Genomic DNA, 18,287 nt, shown 5'->3' on the forward strand with positions numbered 1-18,287 from the left:
TTGCCTCTTATCTTAAACAAAACTTTATTTCACTGAATGGTCTTTGACACTTTCCTATTTCTTACATGTATAGTGAAACTAGAATGGTTTTAAGATACATAAACACAAAGCTAGAATTACACCAACCATTGTTTATCTCCATTTCATCACTGCTTTTTTTTTTAATAGCTATTCTAAATTTTCACAACCACGTGTGTACACTGGGTAATAGACTGTTACAGAAGCAAATTTTAGCCATAAGACTTGTCAGTAAAAACAAAGCAAGTAAATACCTGATATACAGACAGGCTTCGTTCCACATTCACTAACTGCATTTTCATCAAGCAAAAATAATGAACTGACATTTTTTTTTATTTTTTCCCCAACAAAAGATTTCAATTTATTGGAGCATTGTCAGAGTAAACAGACCGCCAGCTATAACGTGGAATGGTGTCTTCAACTACAGTAATGTGGAATGTAGTGGTGATATCATGGTATTGTGACACTGAGCTTCTTTTCACCTTCTAAAACCTGATTCTTTTTTTTAAAGAGGCAATCATTCCCACCAGCCATCTTTTAACAGCTGAGAGATTCACCTTGGTAAAAACTGAGGTCAGGGTTTATTTTTGTTGTCCAACTCGTTCTATGAGATTTCAAACAAGCAGATGCTGCTATCTTGAAAGAAGAAAAAAAAAATGCAGGAGGCTGCAAGAGAAAGCCAGGCACAAAAGCTTTTTTTGGGAGAAAACAACCGCTTTAAGAGGAATATTTTGCAAGCAGGGTTGATACAGTGTGGCAAGACATTTTCAATTAACATCAATAAAAGGTTACTTTAGGTTTTACATACAGATGATAGTCAATCTTGCAAAATACATGGAACCACATTTACGCATACAATTTTCATTGTACTGAGATCAAGCAGCACCAGAACAGTGAAAAAACTACAATGACAATCTATACTTAGTTCAAAAAAAAAAAAAAAAAAAAGGAGCACTGCTGTTTTCAAAAAAGCCTAATAATGTGGAATGTCTCATGTCCAAACAAATCTATCATGACAATTTAAGGGGTCCCTTACAACTTGAAAACTGAATTTGTGAACATGATCAAGGAAAATTACACCAAGATGTCAGTGTCACAATACAGCCTGCCTCCTTTCTGTATGAATCCACAGCAGAATTGCAGTTAACTGATTACAGGATCTTATGTGTCTGGAAATGCAAACACACATGTAAGAAAAAAAGAAAAAAAAACTGTTTTTGGGGGTTGTGAAGCAAATGGAAAGCCTACCATCACAGTGTTTGGTGGAAATCAACTGCCAGTTTAATTACCATACATTAAAACCTGTAAATATCATGAAGAATCACAAATAAGTAACCCCAAAAAAAAGGGATGAAAAATGCACACCAAACTAGCTGGGACAAAGGAAGTTGGAAGGACGATTCAAATTCACAACACCCCCCTCCCCCTGGAATCGCACGCGCAATCGCTTCACAGTCACTCACACTTTCACGCTCACTACATACAGACCTACACACGAAGCTGACAAAAACAACAGCAACATGGACTCACTAATCAATACGACATGTCTCCACAAAGTGACTGAATCTGCTAACAACTGAAAAATTACCCTGTCACCTCACAGTGAACTGAGAGGGGTAAACTAGTTGGTCGGGAGCAATTCAGGCTGCTTGTCATACAGAAGTGGGAGGGGCTGATGGAGTGGAGCGGGGGAGGGAGGATGTATATAAGCTGTCTGTGTTTAAGATAAGAGTGTAGGTGGATTAACAGTGCAATTCCATCAGTTTTCCCCATCTCCGGTCTCGCCCTCATCTGCCTGGTTTTCTGATGTCCACAGCTGGAGAAAAAAAGAAAATAAAAAAATAAATTATATGGTTTGTTGAAAGCTATCAGGGACCACAGGATAATCCAACTGAGGAACTCACAGTCAGGTTGTCCCTTAGTAGTTGCATGATCAGGGTGCTGTCTTTGTAAGAGTCCTCGTTCAAAGTGTCGAGTTCAGCAATTGCTTCATCAAATGCCTGAAGAGGAAAAAAAACATTCAAGCAATCACAATGTTGATACAATCCCAAGAATAATCACTAAATATAATTCCTTATTTGTGTAATACATCTAATGAGCTTAAAGTTGATTGCCGGTCAGTGTGCACACCTGTTATAGTGGGGGAAAAAAGGTGAATTTTCTTACCGTTTTAGCCAGGCTACAGGCCTTGTCCGGGTTGTTGAGGATTTCGTAATAGAAGACTGAGAAGTTGAGGGCCAGGCCGAGCCTAATGGGGTGTGTTGGCTGCATCTCCCCCTTGCTAATGTCAAAAGCTTGTTGGTACGCCTGCTGAGAGTTCTCCACTGTATCTGTATTGGTGGAAAATGACAAAATTATTCAAAAAGGTTAGCTTTAAAAAAAAGGATGCATTACTATAATGCTTACATAAAAATGCCTCAAAAAGCCAGCAGGTGGGACACTAAGTTAAAAGATGTTTTTTTTTTGTCTATTCCATTTGTTATAACGTCAAAAATAATTTCAGCGAGTCGCTGCAAGCCTTGTAATTAACACTCATGGGCTTTTAAGCAAGTACTTTCCAGTTCTTGTCATAAAAGGCACAGTTTGGGTAAAATAGGCTTTTACACATCACAATTTTTATATTTGTCATTTTAATCATCCTTCCAATTTTGTGGTAAAATAAATGTTAACATATTGGTATCCATAGGAATATTAATCCAATTACCCTTCTTAGTTTCCCCAGACGCAACCTCAGAAAGGTATCTATAATAGTCGCCCTTCATCTTCAGATAGAACACCTTACTCTCAGCAGCAGATGCATTGGCAATGAGAAAGTTGTCCAGTAGCCCCTAAAAGAAAAGTCAACATACGAGATCACCAGTTTAGTATCACCTCCTCAAAAACATCACAATGCATTGATCTCACAAGTGTAAACCCTTACAAGCACATCATGGCAGATTTCCTGCAGTTCGGCTTCTATTTTCTCCCGGTATTCACGTGCCATCTGCTGTTTTTTGTCATTGCCCTCAGTCTTCTGCTCGATGCTGGAAATGACACGCCAGGATGAGCGACGTGCACCAACCACATTCTTGTAGGCCACAGAGAGAAGGTTGCGCTCCTCATTCGACAGCTCTGCGCCTTGCTCTGTCACCGACTTCATGGCTGCAGCCATGTCATCGTAGCGCTCAGCCTGCTCAGCAAGCTTGGCCTTCTGTACCAGGTCGTTCTTATCCATTTTCTAGACTGTTGAATAAAAAAGGAAAAGAGGTGGTAAGTTTTACAGATTGACATGTGAACAATGCAAATGCTTATCCATATAGTGAGCTCAGTTTCCTATTGAACAACTCAAACTTTGCTGTAAAAAACGATCATATTGCATCACATCTTTGAAACCACATGGTTTATAAGAACTTGGCTGGAAGTTTGAACTGGGCCCTTAGGCAAGTGGGTCAGGCAGACCCATCACTAGCCAAGTTTTAGCTGCTAGCGCTCTTCAATCTAGACTCTTCTCCCTAACCTGCTTTATGCTCCATGGTCAGAAAGCGCAGGTGTAATATCCTTAAGTTCAAAACTTATGTGCTGGATCAATAAACTTTGATTAATCACCCAGTTCAAAAAAAAAAAATAACCAACTAAAGGCTTCCCGGGTCAGCCTTTAATGCCCTCCCTTGAGGTTGCTAGCAGCGCTACTAGGCTGTGGTGTTAATCGACCAATTTCTTGTCGCTAAATCGTTAAATACCCGGGAATATAATCAAAATCTACATTTAATAACAACTGAGGGTGTGTCCAAAGTTGACCACAGAACGCGCCCGGCGCTAATCTATCGTGATAATGCAAAGCGAACGGAGAAGCTATCGGTTTAGGCTAGCTAACGTCGGCCGACTGCCGCTGTCTGTCGCTAGGCCAGCCGAGAAAATTTCAACTGCCACGTTCAATTATTTACCCGTGAACGGGACAGCAATGATTCCTGGTGTGGGGGATTATTTAACCTGACGATAGCAATATGCGGCGTTTCGTTGAGCTGCGTGCTTTTATTTTTGGCGTATTTTCCCACAGCTGTATCGAGGCCCGCCCAGGCTGCAGAGCCTGTCAGAACAAAGTGTCATGGAATCCGAGCGTCGGTTAGCAGCTAGCCTAGCCTCTCGGTTATGATGGCTTCAGCAGCACACGGTGAAAAACAGCTCTTCTCCCGCCGAATTACCAATGAAAAGCTAGCGTTATCGTTCGATTTTCACACACGCGAAGCTTTAACACTTACAAAATTGGTGACTTTTAATCCTGCTTTTTTAGGGGGGGTCGGGTTTTTTTCTCTCTCTGGACGATTGAGCCTCCGTCCTCCGTCTCGCTCAGCGTTCAGGGCAGTACCACTTCCGCTACACTGGCACTTCTGTTTCCTCCTTTCTCACCGCACATCTGCCTTACGTAATGCACGCGCTGCTTTTCTACCCACCATAAGAGATCATTTACAAAGCCGAAGTTCACCCTTTTACTTTCCTAGATAACAACTAATTTGCCCTTATTGCGTTCTCTAGGCATGTTAAAGGTTAAAGAGACTCACTTTAAAATCTCTCATAATATTTACCCAGTGACAGAATTTTTGCACATTAAAATTTTATTTAACATGATGTGCCTTTTGTTTTACTGTCCTTTTTTCTTTTAAACTATGGAGAAACATAAAAAATTGGTTGTCCCTTAAATTTGAGGACATCCAAGAAATACCCATGTGTTATGGTTAATATTGTTTTCTTGCTTGTTAAATATAATTTACATTGCTATAAAGGGGGAGATTTTACTCCTTGTATTTTTTATACTTCTTACAATACATCACTACATGTTCTACTGTTTCATATTGTCCACCAAATTCACATTTGACTGATATATGTTTCTCTATTTTGAATAATGTATTATTTAATCCTGTATGCCCAATTCTAAGTCTTGAAATAACTGTTTCCTCTATTCTGCTTCCTTCTGTTATCCTAATTTCTCTGACTTTCCTATAAAACCATATTCCTCTCATTTCTTCTTTCCATTGTTTTTGCCACATTTCCTTCATCCTTTGTTTAATGATACTCTTAATTTCTGTCTTACTTAAGTTAATCATCATATGCTTACTTATGTGATGCTTCTTTAGCAATCTTGTCTACAATTTCATTTCCTTTAATCCCTATATGTGCTGGCACCCAAATAAATATAACACTAATACCCATCATTTGAACTTGATATAAAACTTGTATTTCAATTAAAATGTCTGATCTATTATCCAAACTATTATTTTGTATACTGATTAAAGCTGAACTCGAATCTGAACATATAATTGATCTTAATGGTTTTACTTCCTCTATCCATTGTAATGCTAATAGTATTGCTAATAATTCTCCTGTATATACTGATAATTCATTATATACTCTCCTATTTACTTTGATATTGAACTCTGGAACATAAAATGCAATACATAGCCTATTACTCACACTTTTAGATGCATCTGTATATAATTGAATATAACCATAATAACTATTAACATATTCCTGTATCAGTTTATGATAAATATTGCCCTCCTTTTTCTTTTCTAACCATGTCAAATCCACTGTAGTTTCAGGTACGATCCAGGGAGGGATTATTGGTAACGGTACAGTTGGACTACATTTAATTTGATCTAATTTTAAGTTCTCTTAGTTTTTTTGTTTCCTCCTTTCTCACCGCATATCTGCCTTACGTAATGCACGCGCTGCTTTTCTACTGACCATAAGAGATCATTTACAAAAATTTAACCCTTTTACTTTCCTAGATAACAACTAATTTGCCCTTATTTGAGAATGCGTTCTCTAGGTATGTTAAAGGTTAAAGAGACTCACTTTAAAATCTCTCACAATATTTACCCAGTGGCTTAATTTTTGAACATTTAAATTTGATTTAACATGCTGTCCCTTTTGTTTTACCGTCCTTTTTTCTTTTAAACTATGGAGAAACATCAAAAATTGGTTTTCCTTTAAAATTGAGGATATCCAAGAAATAACAATCACCCACATGTTTTATGTTGATGACCTTGATAGTAAAATTTGAGATATGGTTAATATTTTGCTTGTATATCTTGCTTGTCAAATATCATACACATTGCTGTAAATGGAGAGGTTCTACTCCTTGTTTTGATTTTTTTTTCTTAACCAATTTAAATCGTATTACACCTCATTGAAACATTTGAAATCTGTTTCTGCCAAAAAAAAAAGTTACTTCCAGTATTTCTACTTTTCTTTTGTTTTAAATCTTGCTCTATATTTATTCATTGGCCTTATTGTTTATATATCTGTTCTTGTTTTTAACCCCATGTTCTATTTTATTTTCTCTACCCATGTTGTAATGTTTGTACCTCAATGAGTCTTTGTACACTATTGGTTTGTCAAATAAATAAAGTTAAAATATATATATATATACTAATCTCTATGGTTACATGCGTTATTATTACAATAGTTTATTTGTTAAACCCCGCGTGCAAATACACCACTCATTGCTAGACTGAAATTGGTATGGTATATTAACTTTTAAATTGAATTTGTCCCATTTTTACTTAGCGTTTATGAAGTTGCAGTACACATAGGCATTTCATTAAGTAATAATATTGAAAATAGTTTAACTTATTTCAGTTTTAACCCCCACAAGTGAAACAAAAAAATAATAAAACAGATATGTGAGGTGTTCCTCTCAGTTAGGAAGATTGTTTTACTACACATAAAAACCTCAGACTTAGACAGGTTTATTTTGTCATTTTGTATAGACAAGTGTAAACAAAAAAAAATTTCGTTAAGAGCAGCTCTCTAGACAATTAGATTTTTTTTAAAGTGCAGCCTTGAAGACAGTAAAAAATACCTAAAAAACAGTAATATAAACAAATGACTGTATATTTACAGTTATATATATAATAAATATAATAAAATAACCAATTTTACGCATGGGCGTAGGTTTGTATAGGGACCATAGGAACATGTCCCTACCAAAATTTTGGATCGACCTACTTGTCCCTACCAATAATTCGATGTGAACAACATGTTTATAATTTAAAATACAGCGTTATTGCATAAGGAGCTATTTAAAGAGTCAGACAGTAAGCAATATAGGATGATGATTAAAGGTTGTGTTACATTTAATCCTTTACCATTAAAAACACACTTGTATAATAGAAACATTATATAATGATGATATAATGATGCAGGGCATCCTCATGGTGAAGCAGCTGCCCTTCAGTGCTGTATTATGGGAGAAATGTGTTTGGAATGTTACCATAAAATTAGGGCTGCAATTAATGATTATTTTGCGAATTGATAAATCTGTCGATTATTTTTTCGATGAATTGATTAATAATCAAATAGCCAAAGAAGAAAAAGATTTTCTACTACATGAAACAAGGTGAAACAGAAACCTTTCCTCTTGAGGAGTTCTGGATGCAGAATATTTAAAGACAAAAACTTTTTTTTAATCTCAAATGCAAAATGTTTACATATTTTTTACAATCTTGGTATAATTCCTGCTCTAAGCGGGGCGCTCTGTCGGGTAAAGGCACATTTTAGTGGCCCTATACACCAGTTAATGATTAATCAATTACTGAATTAGTTGACGATTATTTAAATAATTGATTAATATGATTAATTGTTTCAGCCCGAGATAAAATACATGAAATGGGCTACACAGAGTAACTACAGCCCATATGTACAACTTGTATAGTGAAGTTAATATTTTAAATGCTCAGTGTCAGTTCCTCTTATAGTTCCAGTGCACATGCAAATACAATACAATTATTTACCTTCCCTTGAATGTATTATTTTTCATGATACAGACAGAGCATATTAGATTAAAAAAAAATATGAGTGGGGTTTACCTGTTTTCCTCTGCACAATTTTATATCTTCAAAAGAAAACAGGATAAATCCACATATGACGGACATATTTAGACTATATTTGGTAAAATAGGCACTGTCTTAGTTGGTGGTAAGTTTAAATGCAAACCTTTTCAAAGTGGAAAAACATTGATAAACAGCATCTAGTGTGTGTAGTGCTTATAAGATTGGTATTAATGTAGCAAGAAATGCTGCTGTCTTCTGTAAACAAAATGTACTCTGATGCTCACATTAAGCATAAAAAAAACAGCATGCAAATTTTTGCATAGGACCAATGACATCAGACCAATGAAACTGAAAACAAATAGTGTCCCAACCAAAGTTGAAATCAAACCTACGCCCTTGATTTTACACAACATTCAGCAGTCTAATGGCAGTGGGGAAGAAACCGTTATGGAATCAGCTGGACCTGTATCGGATGCTTCGAAGCCTCTTCCTAGAGGGCAGCAGGGAGAACAGTCCATGGTGGGGGTGTTAGGGGGGTCATTTATGATATTACAGGCTAAGGACACGCAGATACGGACATAAAAACCTCAATTGATAATACAATTATAAAACCAGTAATAGACAAATGACAATGAAATGCCAATGGATAATCTTTGATACAATAACTGTTATATAATCACTACTTTATGTTAAAATGCTTAAACATCTTGTTGATTTCTGTTTATTATTAATATTATTAGTATTTATAATAGTGTATGACATCATGTAAGGTTAAACTTCTGTCTTGTTTTGCCTTATGATGGGTTTCTGGAGAAACAAACACAGCCACATATGCAATTTGGAACCTTAACCCACAGGGCACTTACTTGGAGTCTAACCTTCTCTAAATAATATTGGATCTGAATGTTTAAAAAATATTCCTAAAGCTTAAATGTTGCAACTGTTATTTCTCAGGTCTAAAAATTAACTTTCTAAGCAGTGTGTTTATGTTTAGTCCTGTTTCTACAATTATTGATGCGATAAGAAAAATTAGGTTAGCCACTGAGGGCCTAAGAAGCTGGTTGCCTACAGAAAGATATGTGAAAATTGAGTGGAAGAAAAAATATGCATGAAGAGCAGGAATACCCACTGCATTGAGCTGATGGATGCCCTCTTCACAGTTTGGGGTAAACCAACAAGTCGTTGACCACAATGGAAATCAGTGCTTAAAGAGATCTATCACACAGATGTATCCAGGATATGGACTACAATTGCCAGATTCTTTATGCTAAACCACTCCTAAATCAAAGACAATAGCAGGAACCTCCTGGTTAGGATAAAGATTGGACTGTAGCTCCAGTCGTCCAAAGTACTTTTTTTCAAATCAAGCAAAGCCTTTTATTTGGAAATGAAGGTTACAGAGTTAGGTGGAGGATTGGAAAGACACAGAAACAAGTTTCAGTATGAAGTGTCCATTTAGTGATGATTTATGCCACCTATATGGTTGTCGTCTATTTTGTAATGTTTAAAAAGAAAACAACATTGAAATAGATGTAGTGATATAAATATTTATGGATCACTTTATAAATATAAAACTACAGTCACATACTTCTGTTTTGTTCGAATAAAATAACGACAGTTCAGGCCTCATATAACAATCTAGCAATAAGGTATACAAATATAATTCTTAATTAAGTTGGGGGGAAAAAATTAACTCAAAAAATTCTACAAAAATCCCAAAACATACGTGTACGGTGTTTCTTGGACATAAAAAGAGTTGATTAGGTTGGACATTTTGTGAATACATATATCCATAAAAGTCTATTTCTAATGCTTTAATTTCCTTAAATTTGTACAAAAAACTGTTATTTACCCAGCATTTTCTTGCACATACGTAGTTTAAATGTTTTTATCTCTTAATCTTGCATTTCATTGCTCATGTTGACTACTAAAGCTGACAAATTAAAGCAGGGCAGGCTTTTTGACAGAATTGTTTTTTGTTAATCTTCAGGCTGGCAGAAGGAAACCTACAGAAGCAAACAGCCCCAATCATAAAGAAAAATGCTCATATATATTTATGTAAGTTATATAAGTGTGAACCTTATTTGTTACAAATGAAATGCGTGAATGGGCAAATAACTTTTAATTCAAAGATAAACAAAGCTTTCGATTTAGTTTCTAACTTCTCAACAGAACTGCCCAAAGTCTTAATATCAACAGACGTTTAAAAATGTCCTTAGATAAAGTCAGATATTTAGGACAGAAAAGTTTAGTACAATGTGTTTTTTAATGTAATACTTAATCAGGTAAATGTAATGAAGTTTCTTATTTCCTCAAATGTTGTGATTTATAACCATTAGAAAAATAAAAATCGTAACTCAATAAACAGGTAAAGTGGAGTCTGATTTAATTTTGGATAAGGAAAAAATTTTTTGCACGTAGTATCTTGACACCTGATTTCGACAGTACATATTCAAGCCATTCTGCATAAAATGTTATTATATTTTAGCAGTAGTGATAAATATTTATTTCCCGTTTTGAATTAAAGCATTCATATCATGTTAGATATTTTAGTTTAAGATTTTGGGTTAATACAGTAAAACCGCTGTATTTTAACCAGATGTCAACAATGAAAACCCACTAGGTTTAGAGTGTGTTTTTTTTTTTTTTTTAAGAACCAATCAGGATTAATTTAAGAAAGTTGTGCGCTTTACTCACTTTGCAGTATTCTGACAGCTTTTAAGCAAAAGTAGATGGAATATGTTCCTGCTCACATCTCGTTGATAAGAAAGTGCTTCATCTCTAAGCAGGCTCACTGAAGCAATAATGCATCAGGGTGTTTTAATCTTTGCCTTAATTATACTCACTGCAAGGCTTTATCTGCAGCAAAAGATGAATCCATGGCAGTAGGCAGCCTCCAGTATCTCCCAGTGGTTTTTAACAACTTAAGTAGAAAGTATAATGTTCTAGTTGTAAAGTAAAAAAGTCTAAGAAGCTCTTTTTTTCAGACAGATCTTAAATGTTTGAAGCAGTTTTCAGTCTCACTATGCAGGGATGTCTTCTAGGTTTTTGACGATGGTTAATATTTTTTAATAAAAGGGTTTATTATGTGATCCCTTCAAAACTATGTGTGCTGCACTTTAAACAGCAGTCACATCGGTGAGACCATTGAACCAGGCTGTTCATCAGGCAGTCTGCACTCCTATAAAGAATCCAAAGAACAGATGTGACCTTTTTTGGAGCTGCCAACATGTTTGATATGTGTCTGCCTGAGCAGATCGGCTGTGAGGTGTTCCCTGATCTGACTGCTGTGCCATCACCACCTAAAGAAATAACCTAGCTCTGTGCACATTTCAATAAAATCAGAAAAATTGTATATGGACATTTTTATTTTATACAGGACCTTAACCAAGAGCCTTTTCACTTTTTGACAGATCAAAAGCACAAGCTTGAATGCATGGAATTAAACTATAAGTAGTGCATAATTATAAATAGAAAGAAAATATCCTTTAACTTTTTTCTCCACGAAATAATCTGAAACAGCTGTCAAACATTTGTATTTTCCCTGTCCGAGACAATGCATACAGCTTAAACCCTGTGCAGTGTATGTCTACCAGTTTTGCACATCTTCACACTAAATTTTTGAAACATTCTTCTAAAAAAGGCTGCTATTTTAAGATTAACTAATGATTCTCAGTTGGATTACAGGCCAGACTTTGACTGGGCAATTCTTACACATGAAAATAATTTCTCTTTTTTCTTCAATATGGCCATTTTTGCTGGATATTAACCTCCAAGTTTCCTTGGAAGTTGAATACATTGCTCTGTATTCAGCTTTAGCTCAGTCTACCTTCCTATCAACTCTGACTAGTCTGCCTGTCACCATTGAAGAAAAAGCAAAATGCTGTCACCATCATGTGACTGTGTGATTTGCAAGTAGTCCATAAAATTACAATTTGGTCTCATCAGACCAGAGCTTCTCTTCCCACACTTTTACTGTCATGCCCATTAGCACGGTGGTAAACCCCACTGAGCTGTGGATCTTTGCAGCACCTCCAGAGCTACAGCAGGTGCGACTCTGTATATTCCTCTGATCTTAAAGTTAAGGTTTATATTCTGAATGTAACTGGCTGAGTTGTATTTTTCTGACTTTTGGGGTAAAGAAGATTGATAAATATGCAGTCTAGAGATTTGCTTATGTAATATTTGGAGACTATTGGTTTTCCATTTTCTTCACTTCCTGCACTGCTTCCTACTGGTTTGTCACATTATCTGCCAATTAACATGACAAACTGCAGACAAGTTCAAGAGGTTTTAGTACTTAAGGCACTGTAACAAGATAAAGTTATACAACAACAACAACAAAAAATAATTTCTCTAATCTTCAAGGTTTATTTTGATTTTTAGCAACTCTGAGAAGAAATTACCTCACTGGGAGTCAATACTGCTGACCAGAGCTCCCATGCTGCCTATCATGCCAGTCTCTTTAAATTAAAAACCCTGGCTGGAAAAGCAAGTGATTTTCAAATGTCTTAACTCATTTAACTAATTTATCCTTGTAATAATCCTTGTTAAATAACATTTGATTTTTTGTCAACCACCCCATAAAAACTTAAATATGCTGTTATGTTGCAAAAACTCACTAGTCTTACATAACTATACCATGTAGACAATGAGCTGAAAGCAGAGTCTCTTGACTTTGTGCACCTTTATGTACATTCTGCATTGATTTGGGTCAAATAAAAGGACATTTGAGGAACCAATCAGTTAGTTTAGGGTATACAACATTTCAATATTGTATTTTGATTGTTTTCAAATGCCACACCAGTCGCTGCAGACGGTTCGCCAGACCTGGTGAAGCTGGATGGGAAATGTACCGAGCTATTGAGAGTTTCCTCTGCAGTCTCTTCCCATTGGATGGTACAACTGAGGCACAAAACCACAGGAATTACATCGAGTGTACTAAATAAGTGATAATGTAATGTTTAAAGAAGCACAACTTAGCAGCTTTCATTTGAGATGCATGTTTATAGTCAGTAAACCAAGAAATGTTTGACAAATCCTAGAAACTGTAGATTCACTCGATTTATTTTTTCCTGCATTGCTTTAGTATTTTTCACTGACATTACAATCTGTCTTTATCTCATACAGGTGTGGTATTCTTACACTAAGATTAACCGCTTATTGACTCAGAATAAAAGACTGCAAAAAAGCTGGAAGGGAAATCCCCATTTGTCCTTAGCATCTATGTGATCCAATGGTTAAAAAACCAGTGAGGGAGTTTGAGTCCAATAGCAGAGTCTCCTCAGGGAACTCTTGTGCAGTCTGACCATCATTCACTTGGCTCCAGGTTGATCCAGTGCTAGGAGACCATCTGCCATCTTCTGCTCATACTGCCGCTCTGACTTCTTCCTTCTGTAAACATCGTCTGTAAAAAGAAAACAAAGGATTGAAAAATGAAGTTTGGCCTCGTTAGAGATGCAGCAAAAGGCCTCTTGCGGAAAGTTGGCACTTAAATGGACAACAGACGTTATTCTGCGGGTGTTTAATGTGGAACAGGAGGAAATTAAAAGGTGTTACTATTAGTTAACAATGGCTCTGTTCCACTTATGTGACCCTGCAAACGAATTGTGTACAAGTGGACGAGGCTGTTCATTGCAATTTGGTTCGACGCTGAAGATTATATTAAAGATGTATTGACTAACCTGGATGTTTGATAAAATCGAATCATCAAAATACAACATTTGTTTTACCTCTGCTTTTTCTGAGAGCATTATCTTCCAGCACATTATAAGAGCATTTAATTTACCCAACCCAGAGGAATGAAATACGAGTCTGCTATTTAGACAGCCCGAGTATAAAAAGAAGAAACGGTGTTTTCTGTTTTCCTCTTTTAATCAGCAGAAGATTTGGCATAATTTTATTTTTATCAAACTGTACAAGAGAGCACTACTGAATTTTTTTTTTAAATAAGCTGGAAAAGGTTCAGCTACAACAGAAGCAAGCTATGGTTTATTGCTTATCACTTCATCTTGCAGACGTGGGTGTAAATCACAACCTCAAGTACGTAAAAAAACAACACAAATACTGTAACACCATTCTTAAAATACTCTATACGAATTTTAAATGCTGGAGAGGTACGATTTTATATCACTGGATTAGATGCAAGCTAATAGAAAGAATCAAACTATACATGAATGATATTGAGCAATGATATTGTTGCATCCTAATTGGATTCAGTCTGAGGTTCTAGTACTTCATCAGACAGGCATCCAAACATAATATGTCTGAGATGTAAACATGGTTCTATTTATCATTTCACCTGCATCTCATTTGTACCTTGTGTGATATAACTTTTTTTTAATGCAATTATTTTGTTTGTGGTCCACTTGACCACTGATTATGTTTAATATTCCTCGTCACAATGAATCATCTGGTTGGCCTGTTAGACTGCACCGAGTTATTTGTTCTGAAGTTAATGAGCGCCCTGCTGTGGTTGTTGCTGTCGGGGGGTTGGCCCTCATTAGAGAAACTGGATTATCTAAGTGATTATTAAGATGGGAAAAAAAAACAGAAAGGTAAAATAAATATAAACAATTCTGTTACTAGAATCAGTTTCATTATTTTCCCTTTAATGTTAAGGAAAATAAAAAATGTTCCCTGTTGTAACAATTACTCTGACATCACACATTAAAGGTTCAAATGCACTACCAAGCTGAGCTGCATGCCTCCATATAAGGTTGCAGTTATCTGTATTCCTTCAGATGCTCTAGTGGATCACAGACACTTTGGCAAGGTGAACAGTTTGTCTCTCACTATTAGCTGGTCCATTTACAGTCTCTCATTGGCATTTAGTGCTGAAATGAAAGCTCATCCTTTTTGTCCAATATTAAAAACCCATGCAGTGTTTTCTTTAAGGCAATTAGTTTTGAGTTTGCTGAAAATCAAATAAATGTTGAAGATCTAAATGTCAATGTAGAAAGGACCATAATCTTGCAATCTTTTTTATTTTACATCCGAATTCAAAACTACTACCTAGAGGGACCTGTAGCTCATTTATTGACTGAGATTTACTCCCCTGTACAGGTTCATAAGGTAAAATAAATGCATTTACTTATCTAACTATTTGCAGCCCTTTGATATTTTCAATTTTTTTCATAACTAATTAATGTACTTTAAATGGTAGTTCAATAAAAAATTTATTTCATTACATAATAATAAAACCCCATAATTTTCTACATGTATTCTAAATAAAAATCTAAAAAGATTTTCAATCTCCTTCGCCTAAATAAAATCAATTGCAGACTTCAGACATTACATAATCAGTAAGTGGGGGTCATTTGATCCCAGTCTAAATGCATCTGTGAAGGTCTCAGAGGTATAGTAAAGCAATCAGCATGATGAACACCAAAGAACTGATTTATGGAGAGGTTTGAAGCAGAGTTAGCTTCTAAAACATGCCAACCTTGACCAACTTAAAAAGCAATATTCAGTCAATTAACTGAAAATGGAAAGAATGGCACCAGTGCAAACCCTGTTGTGTGATGGCAGTCCGAATTAAAGGAATAGTACACCCAAAACATGATTAGCCTTCATTTTCTACTCACCCCCATGCTGAACAACACTCTGGAGTACTTTTTTGATATCTCAAATGCATCTGGAGATCTGGGAGGCTTCTTGCTGTCTGCTGACATTCAAATAATGGAGGTCTATTGTGCCCGAGACAGAAAGGTCCATAAAAGTCCACAAAAACGTGTCAATATTCCTCCATACTGCTCGTCCAATGTATTCTAAGTTTCCTGAGTGGGTGACTCGAAACGAAGTCATTTAGAATGTTTTTAGAGCATAAACAGCAGTGAATAGGATTTCCTGAAAGCGCGCGCCGGCGCGTTCATGAAGCTACGGAAGCCGGCAGACCAAACCAGATGAAAGTGCGCATTCAGCGTCTGCTCTTCCAATAATGCAAGCGTAGAAGAAGAAATGTGCCGTTTACCTGTGCAAAGAAAGAAACAACGAAAGAAAAAAGTCTGAGGACTTCAGTGTTGAGGAAGAGCATGAGTTCTTTGCCGAGCTGAATGCGCTGGTTTGGTCTGCCGGCTTCCGTAGACTCGTGAACGCGCTTTCAGGAAATCCTATACACTACTGTTTATGCTCTAACAACATTCTAAATGACTTCGTTTCGAGTAAATTCTGGATGCTACCCACTCAGGAAACTTGTAATACATTGGACGAGCAGTATGGAGGAATATTGACACGTTTTTGTGGACTTTTATGGACCTTTCTGTCTCGGTCACCATAGACCTCCATTATTTGAATGTCAGCAGACAGCAAGAAGCCTCCCAGATCTCCAGATGCATTTGAGATATCAAAAAAGTACTCCAGAGTGTTGTTCAGCATGGGGGTGAGTAGAAAATGAAGGCTAATCATGTTTTGGGTGTACTATTCCTTTAACTGACCATGGAGAGAACCAATCAGTAAGGCGAATGAGGCAACACTGGAGGAGCAGAGATTCACAGCTCAGGACAAACCAGAGGACTATCAGCCATGCATTTCAAGAAGGAGGCAATTCCTAAAACAATTTTCACTTTAAAGTGCAAGCTGTGTAGGGTGAATTTAAAATAGGTGAAAGAAGTTGCTGTCATTAGATAAAAAAAAAATCAACTCTAACAAATAAACTATGGGTCTACAGACTTTTACTGAATACCCCATTTCCACAGTGAAGCATGGTGGTGGCAGAGCCATGCTGTGTGCATTCCCTTTTTTTTTTTAATCAGGGGCACAAAAATCTGTACAGGGAAGAGGGATCCAGCTGAAAACTATTAGAAACCAGAGGATGTTTAATAGTCTGGACAAGATAGATTAATTCATCTTTCAGCAGAAAACAACCATAAACACACAGCTAGAGAGCAGAGTCCACACCTAAATCCAGCTGATAACTGTAACAAGTACTTGAAAAAGCACTACTAGATTCAGAAGTGTTGCATAAAAGTTTTTCTTTATTTATGAAAATATGTAATGCACAATTTTGTATTGGTTTAGCCAATGAGTTTAGCCACTAAACTCCAGATAACATACACTATATGGTTGTGAAGTGATAAGATGCAGACGAGGGAACAATATAAACAGCTAACTAATCAAATGTCCTGTATCTGATGTCACATGTGCAGCTAACAGGTGTCATTTAAAGAAGCCAATAGACTAGCTTTGGAATTGCTAATGCTAATGCTAACTCCTTGTCACTGATTGATGTTAATAGTAGAAGAAGGTGACTTTGTTTACACTTACAGAAAGTTTCTTGTCCTATCCTCACGTTAATCATAATCCACTCCATGACTCCTCCAATGCAGAAAAAGATAGGTAAGAACCTGTAGGCTCCCAGCCGGTGCTTCCCAGGGACAATACTCAGTAAACCTTTTATGGTTTTACTTCGGTAAAACATGTCGTCTAAAAATGGTATCTTCCTCTGCCCAGTCTACTGCTGCGTTTTCATTAAAGCGGACCAGAAAGAAGCGAGGGAAGCCACCTTTACTACGTCCTTTACAGACGTTATAAAAGCAAAGAGGAGGTGCGCTCGATTTATGCTAACGGTTCAAACAAAACGGGGCGGAGTTAGATAAAAATTATTTGCATCGGCAACAACAGAATAATGAAGGTCAAAACGAGCATACCGCACAATAGTCCGCAACATCCGGGCGTGTTGCGTGTTTGAATTACAAATTGATTTTATGTTTCACTGTAATATAAACATAGGGGCTTCAAGGTCATACATAGACAGTCTTTCGGTGTACAGTGGAATAAATTAGTGCCGCACATATAAAATATGTAGTGAATTGGAATGATCAACTTTACCTACAGGACACCATGTGTAGTTATTTAGGGGTGCATCTAAATGAATTGAGTTCAAAATATATTTAATAACTATTTAAAGAAACAACTTATTATTGATCGATAGATTAAGTTTTTGCACATTCGTACTGTTTTATAGGAAGTGAAACGCTAATTTTATTTCCTGAGAGAATTAGAATGAGTAAGATCAGCTGCAGAAGGGTAGCACTAAAGAAGAGATTTTGTCCAAGCCAGGGGCGCAGCTAGATGGGGGGCAGGGGTGGCATTGGCCACCCCTACCATAATTTTCCCTCTAATACTGATGGTGGCAGCAGTAATACGCTCAAGTGGAATATTCAAAACAGTTTATTTTTTTGTGGCTAATTATACACATTAATATACTAACATCAAAGATAAGTGCAGAATTCATGCTCTTTTCAGAAATAGATTTTGTGTTATATGGGGTAAACCGAAGATTTTGTGTCTCTGCAAGTCATCTGGGAGTCTTCAGTGAAACCAAAGATAACAGTTTTAATAAATAATTTATGTAGATATTGGTGCTTGTAAATATTCATTTTATGCAGAATGTTTGATACAAGTAAGTAACGAAAATGGAAAAGATTTACGCCCCAGAACTCAAAACTGAGTTTTATC

At 36.3% G+C, this 18,287-nt stretch overlaps 2 protein-coding genes across 2 annotated transcripts; both read right to left on the bottom strand.

The window, feature by feature from the left end:
- Window positions 1–343: 343 nt before the first annotated feature.
- Window positions 344–4,414, bottom strand: LOC119774081 (14-3-3 protein beta/alpha-1-like). Its single transcript, XM_038271394.1, has 6 exons — window positions 4,257–4,414; window positions 2,939–3,240; window positions 2,723–2,846; window positions 2,185–2,348; window positions 1,923–2,018; window positions 344–1,834 (listed from the first exon to the last, which is right to left on the bottom strand). The coding sequence occupies exons 2-6, from the start codon at window positions 3,230–3,232 to the stop codon at window positions 1,778–1,780; spliced, it is 735 nt and encodes a 244-aa protein (XP_038127322.1). The 5' UTR covers window positions 3,233–3,240; window positions 4,257–4,414; the 3' UTR covers window positions 344–1,777.
- Window positions 4,415–11,181: 6,767 nt separating this feature from the next.
- Window positions 11,182–17,403, bottom strand: LOC119774165 (small integral membrane protein 4). The gene is made up of 2 exons (XM_038271548.1): window positions 17,094–17,403; window positions 11,182–13,236 (listed from the first exon to the last, which is right to left on the bottom strand). The coding sequence occupies exons 1-2, from the start codon at window positions 17,245–17,247 to the stop codon at window positions 13,145–13,147; spliced, it is 246 nt and encodes an 81-aa protein (XP_038127476.1). The 5' UTR covers window positions 17,248–17,403; the 3' UTR covers window positions 11,182–13,144.
- Window positions 17,404–18,287: the final 884 nt, after the last annotated feature.

Source organism: Cyprinodon tularosa, unplaced genomic scaffold (genome assembly GCF_016077235.1).
Source record: "Cyprinodon tularosa strain WSP-4 unplaced genomic scaffold, ASM1607723v1 ctg8, whole genome shotgun sequence".
In the NCBI taxonomy this organism is placed as follows: Eukaryota; Metazoa; Chordata; class Actinopteri; order Cyprinodontiformes; family Cyprinodontidae; genus Cyprinodon; species Cyprinodon tularosa.

Bases quoted from the DNA above. Each gene is read 5' to 3' on its own strand.
- LOC119774165 (XM_038271548.1), bottom strand. From the start codon at position 17,247: ATGTTTTACCGAAGTAAAACCATAAAAGGTTTACTGAGTATTGTCCCT. The intron at 13,237-17,093 runs GTAAGTGTAAAC...TTCTTTTTACAG, and splicing joins GATAGGACAAGAAACTTTCT to ACGATGTTTACAGAAGGAAG.
- LOC119774081 (XM_038271394.1), bottom strand. From the start codon at position 3,232: ATGGATAAGAACGACCTGGTACAGAAGGCCAAGCTTGCTGAGCAGGCT. The intron at 2,349-2,722 runs GTAATTGGATTA...CCACCAATACAG, and splicing joins GTCTGGGGAAACTAAGAAGG to ATACAGTGGAGAACTCTCAG. The intron at 1,835-1,922 runs GTGAGTTCCTCA...TTTTTTCTCCAG, and splicing joins TACTAAGGGACAACCTGACT to CTGTGGACATCAGAAAACCA.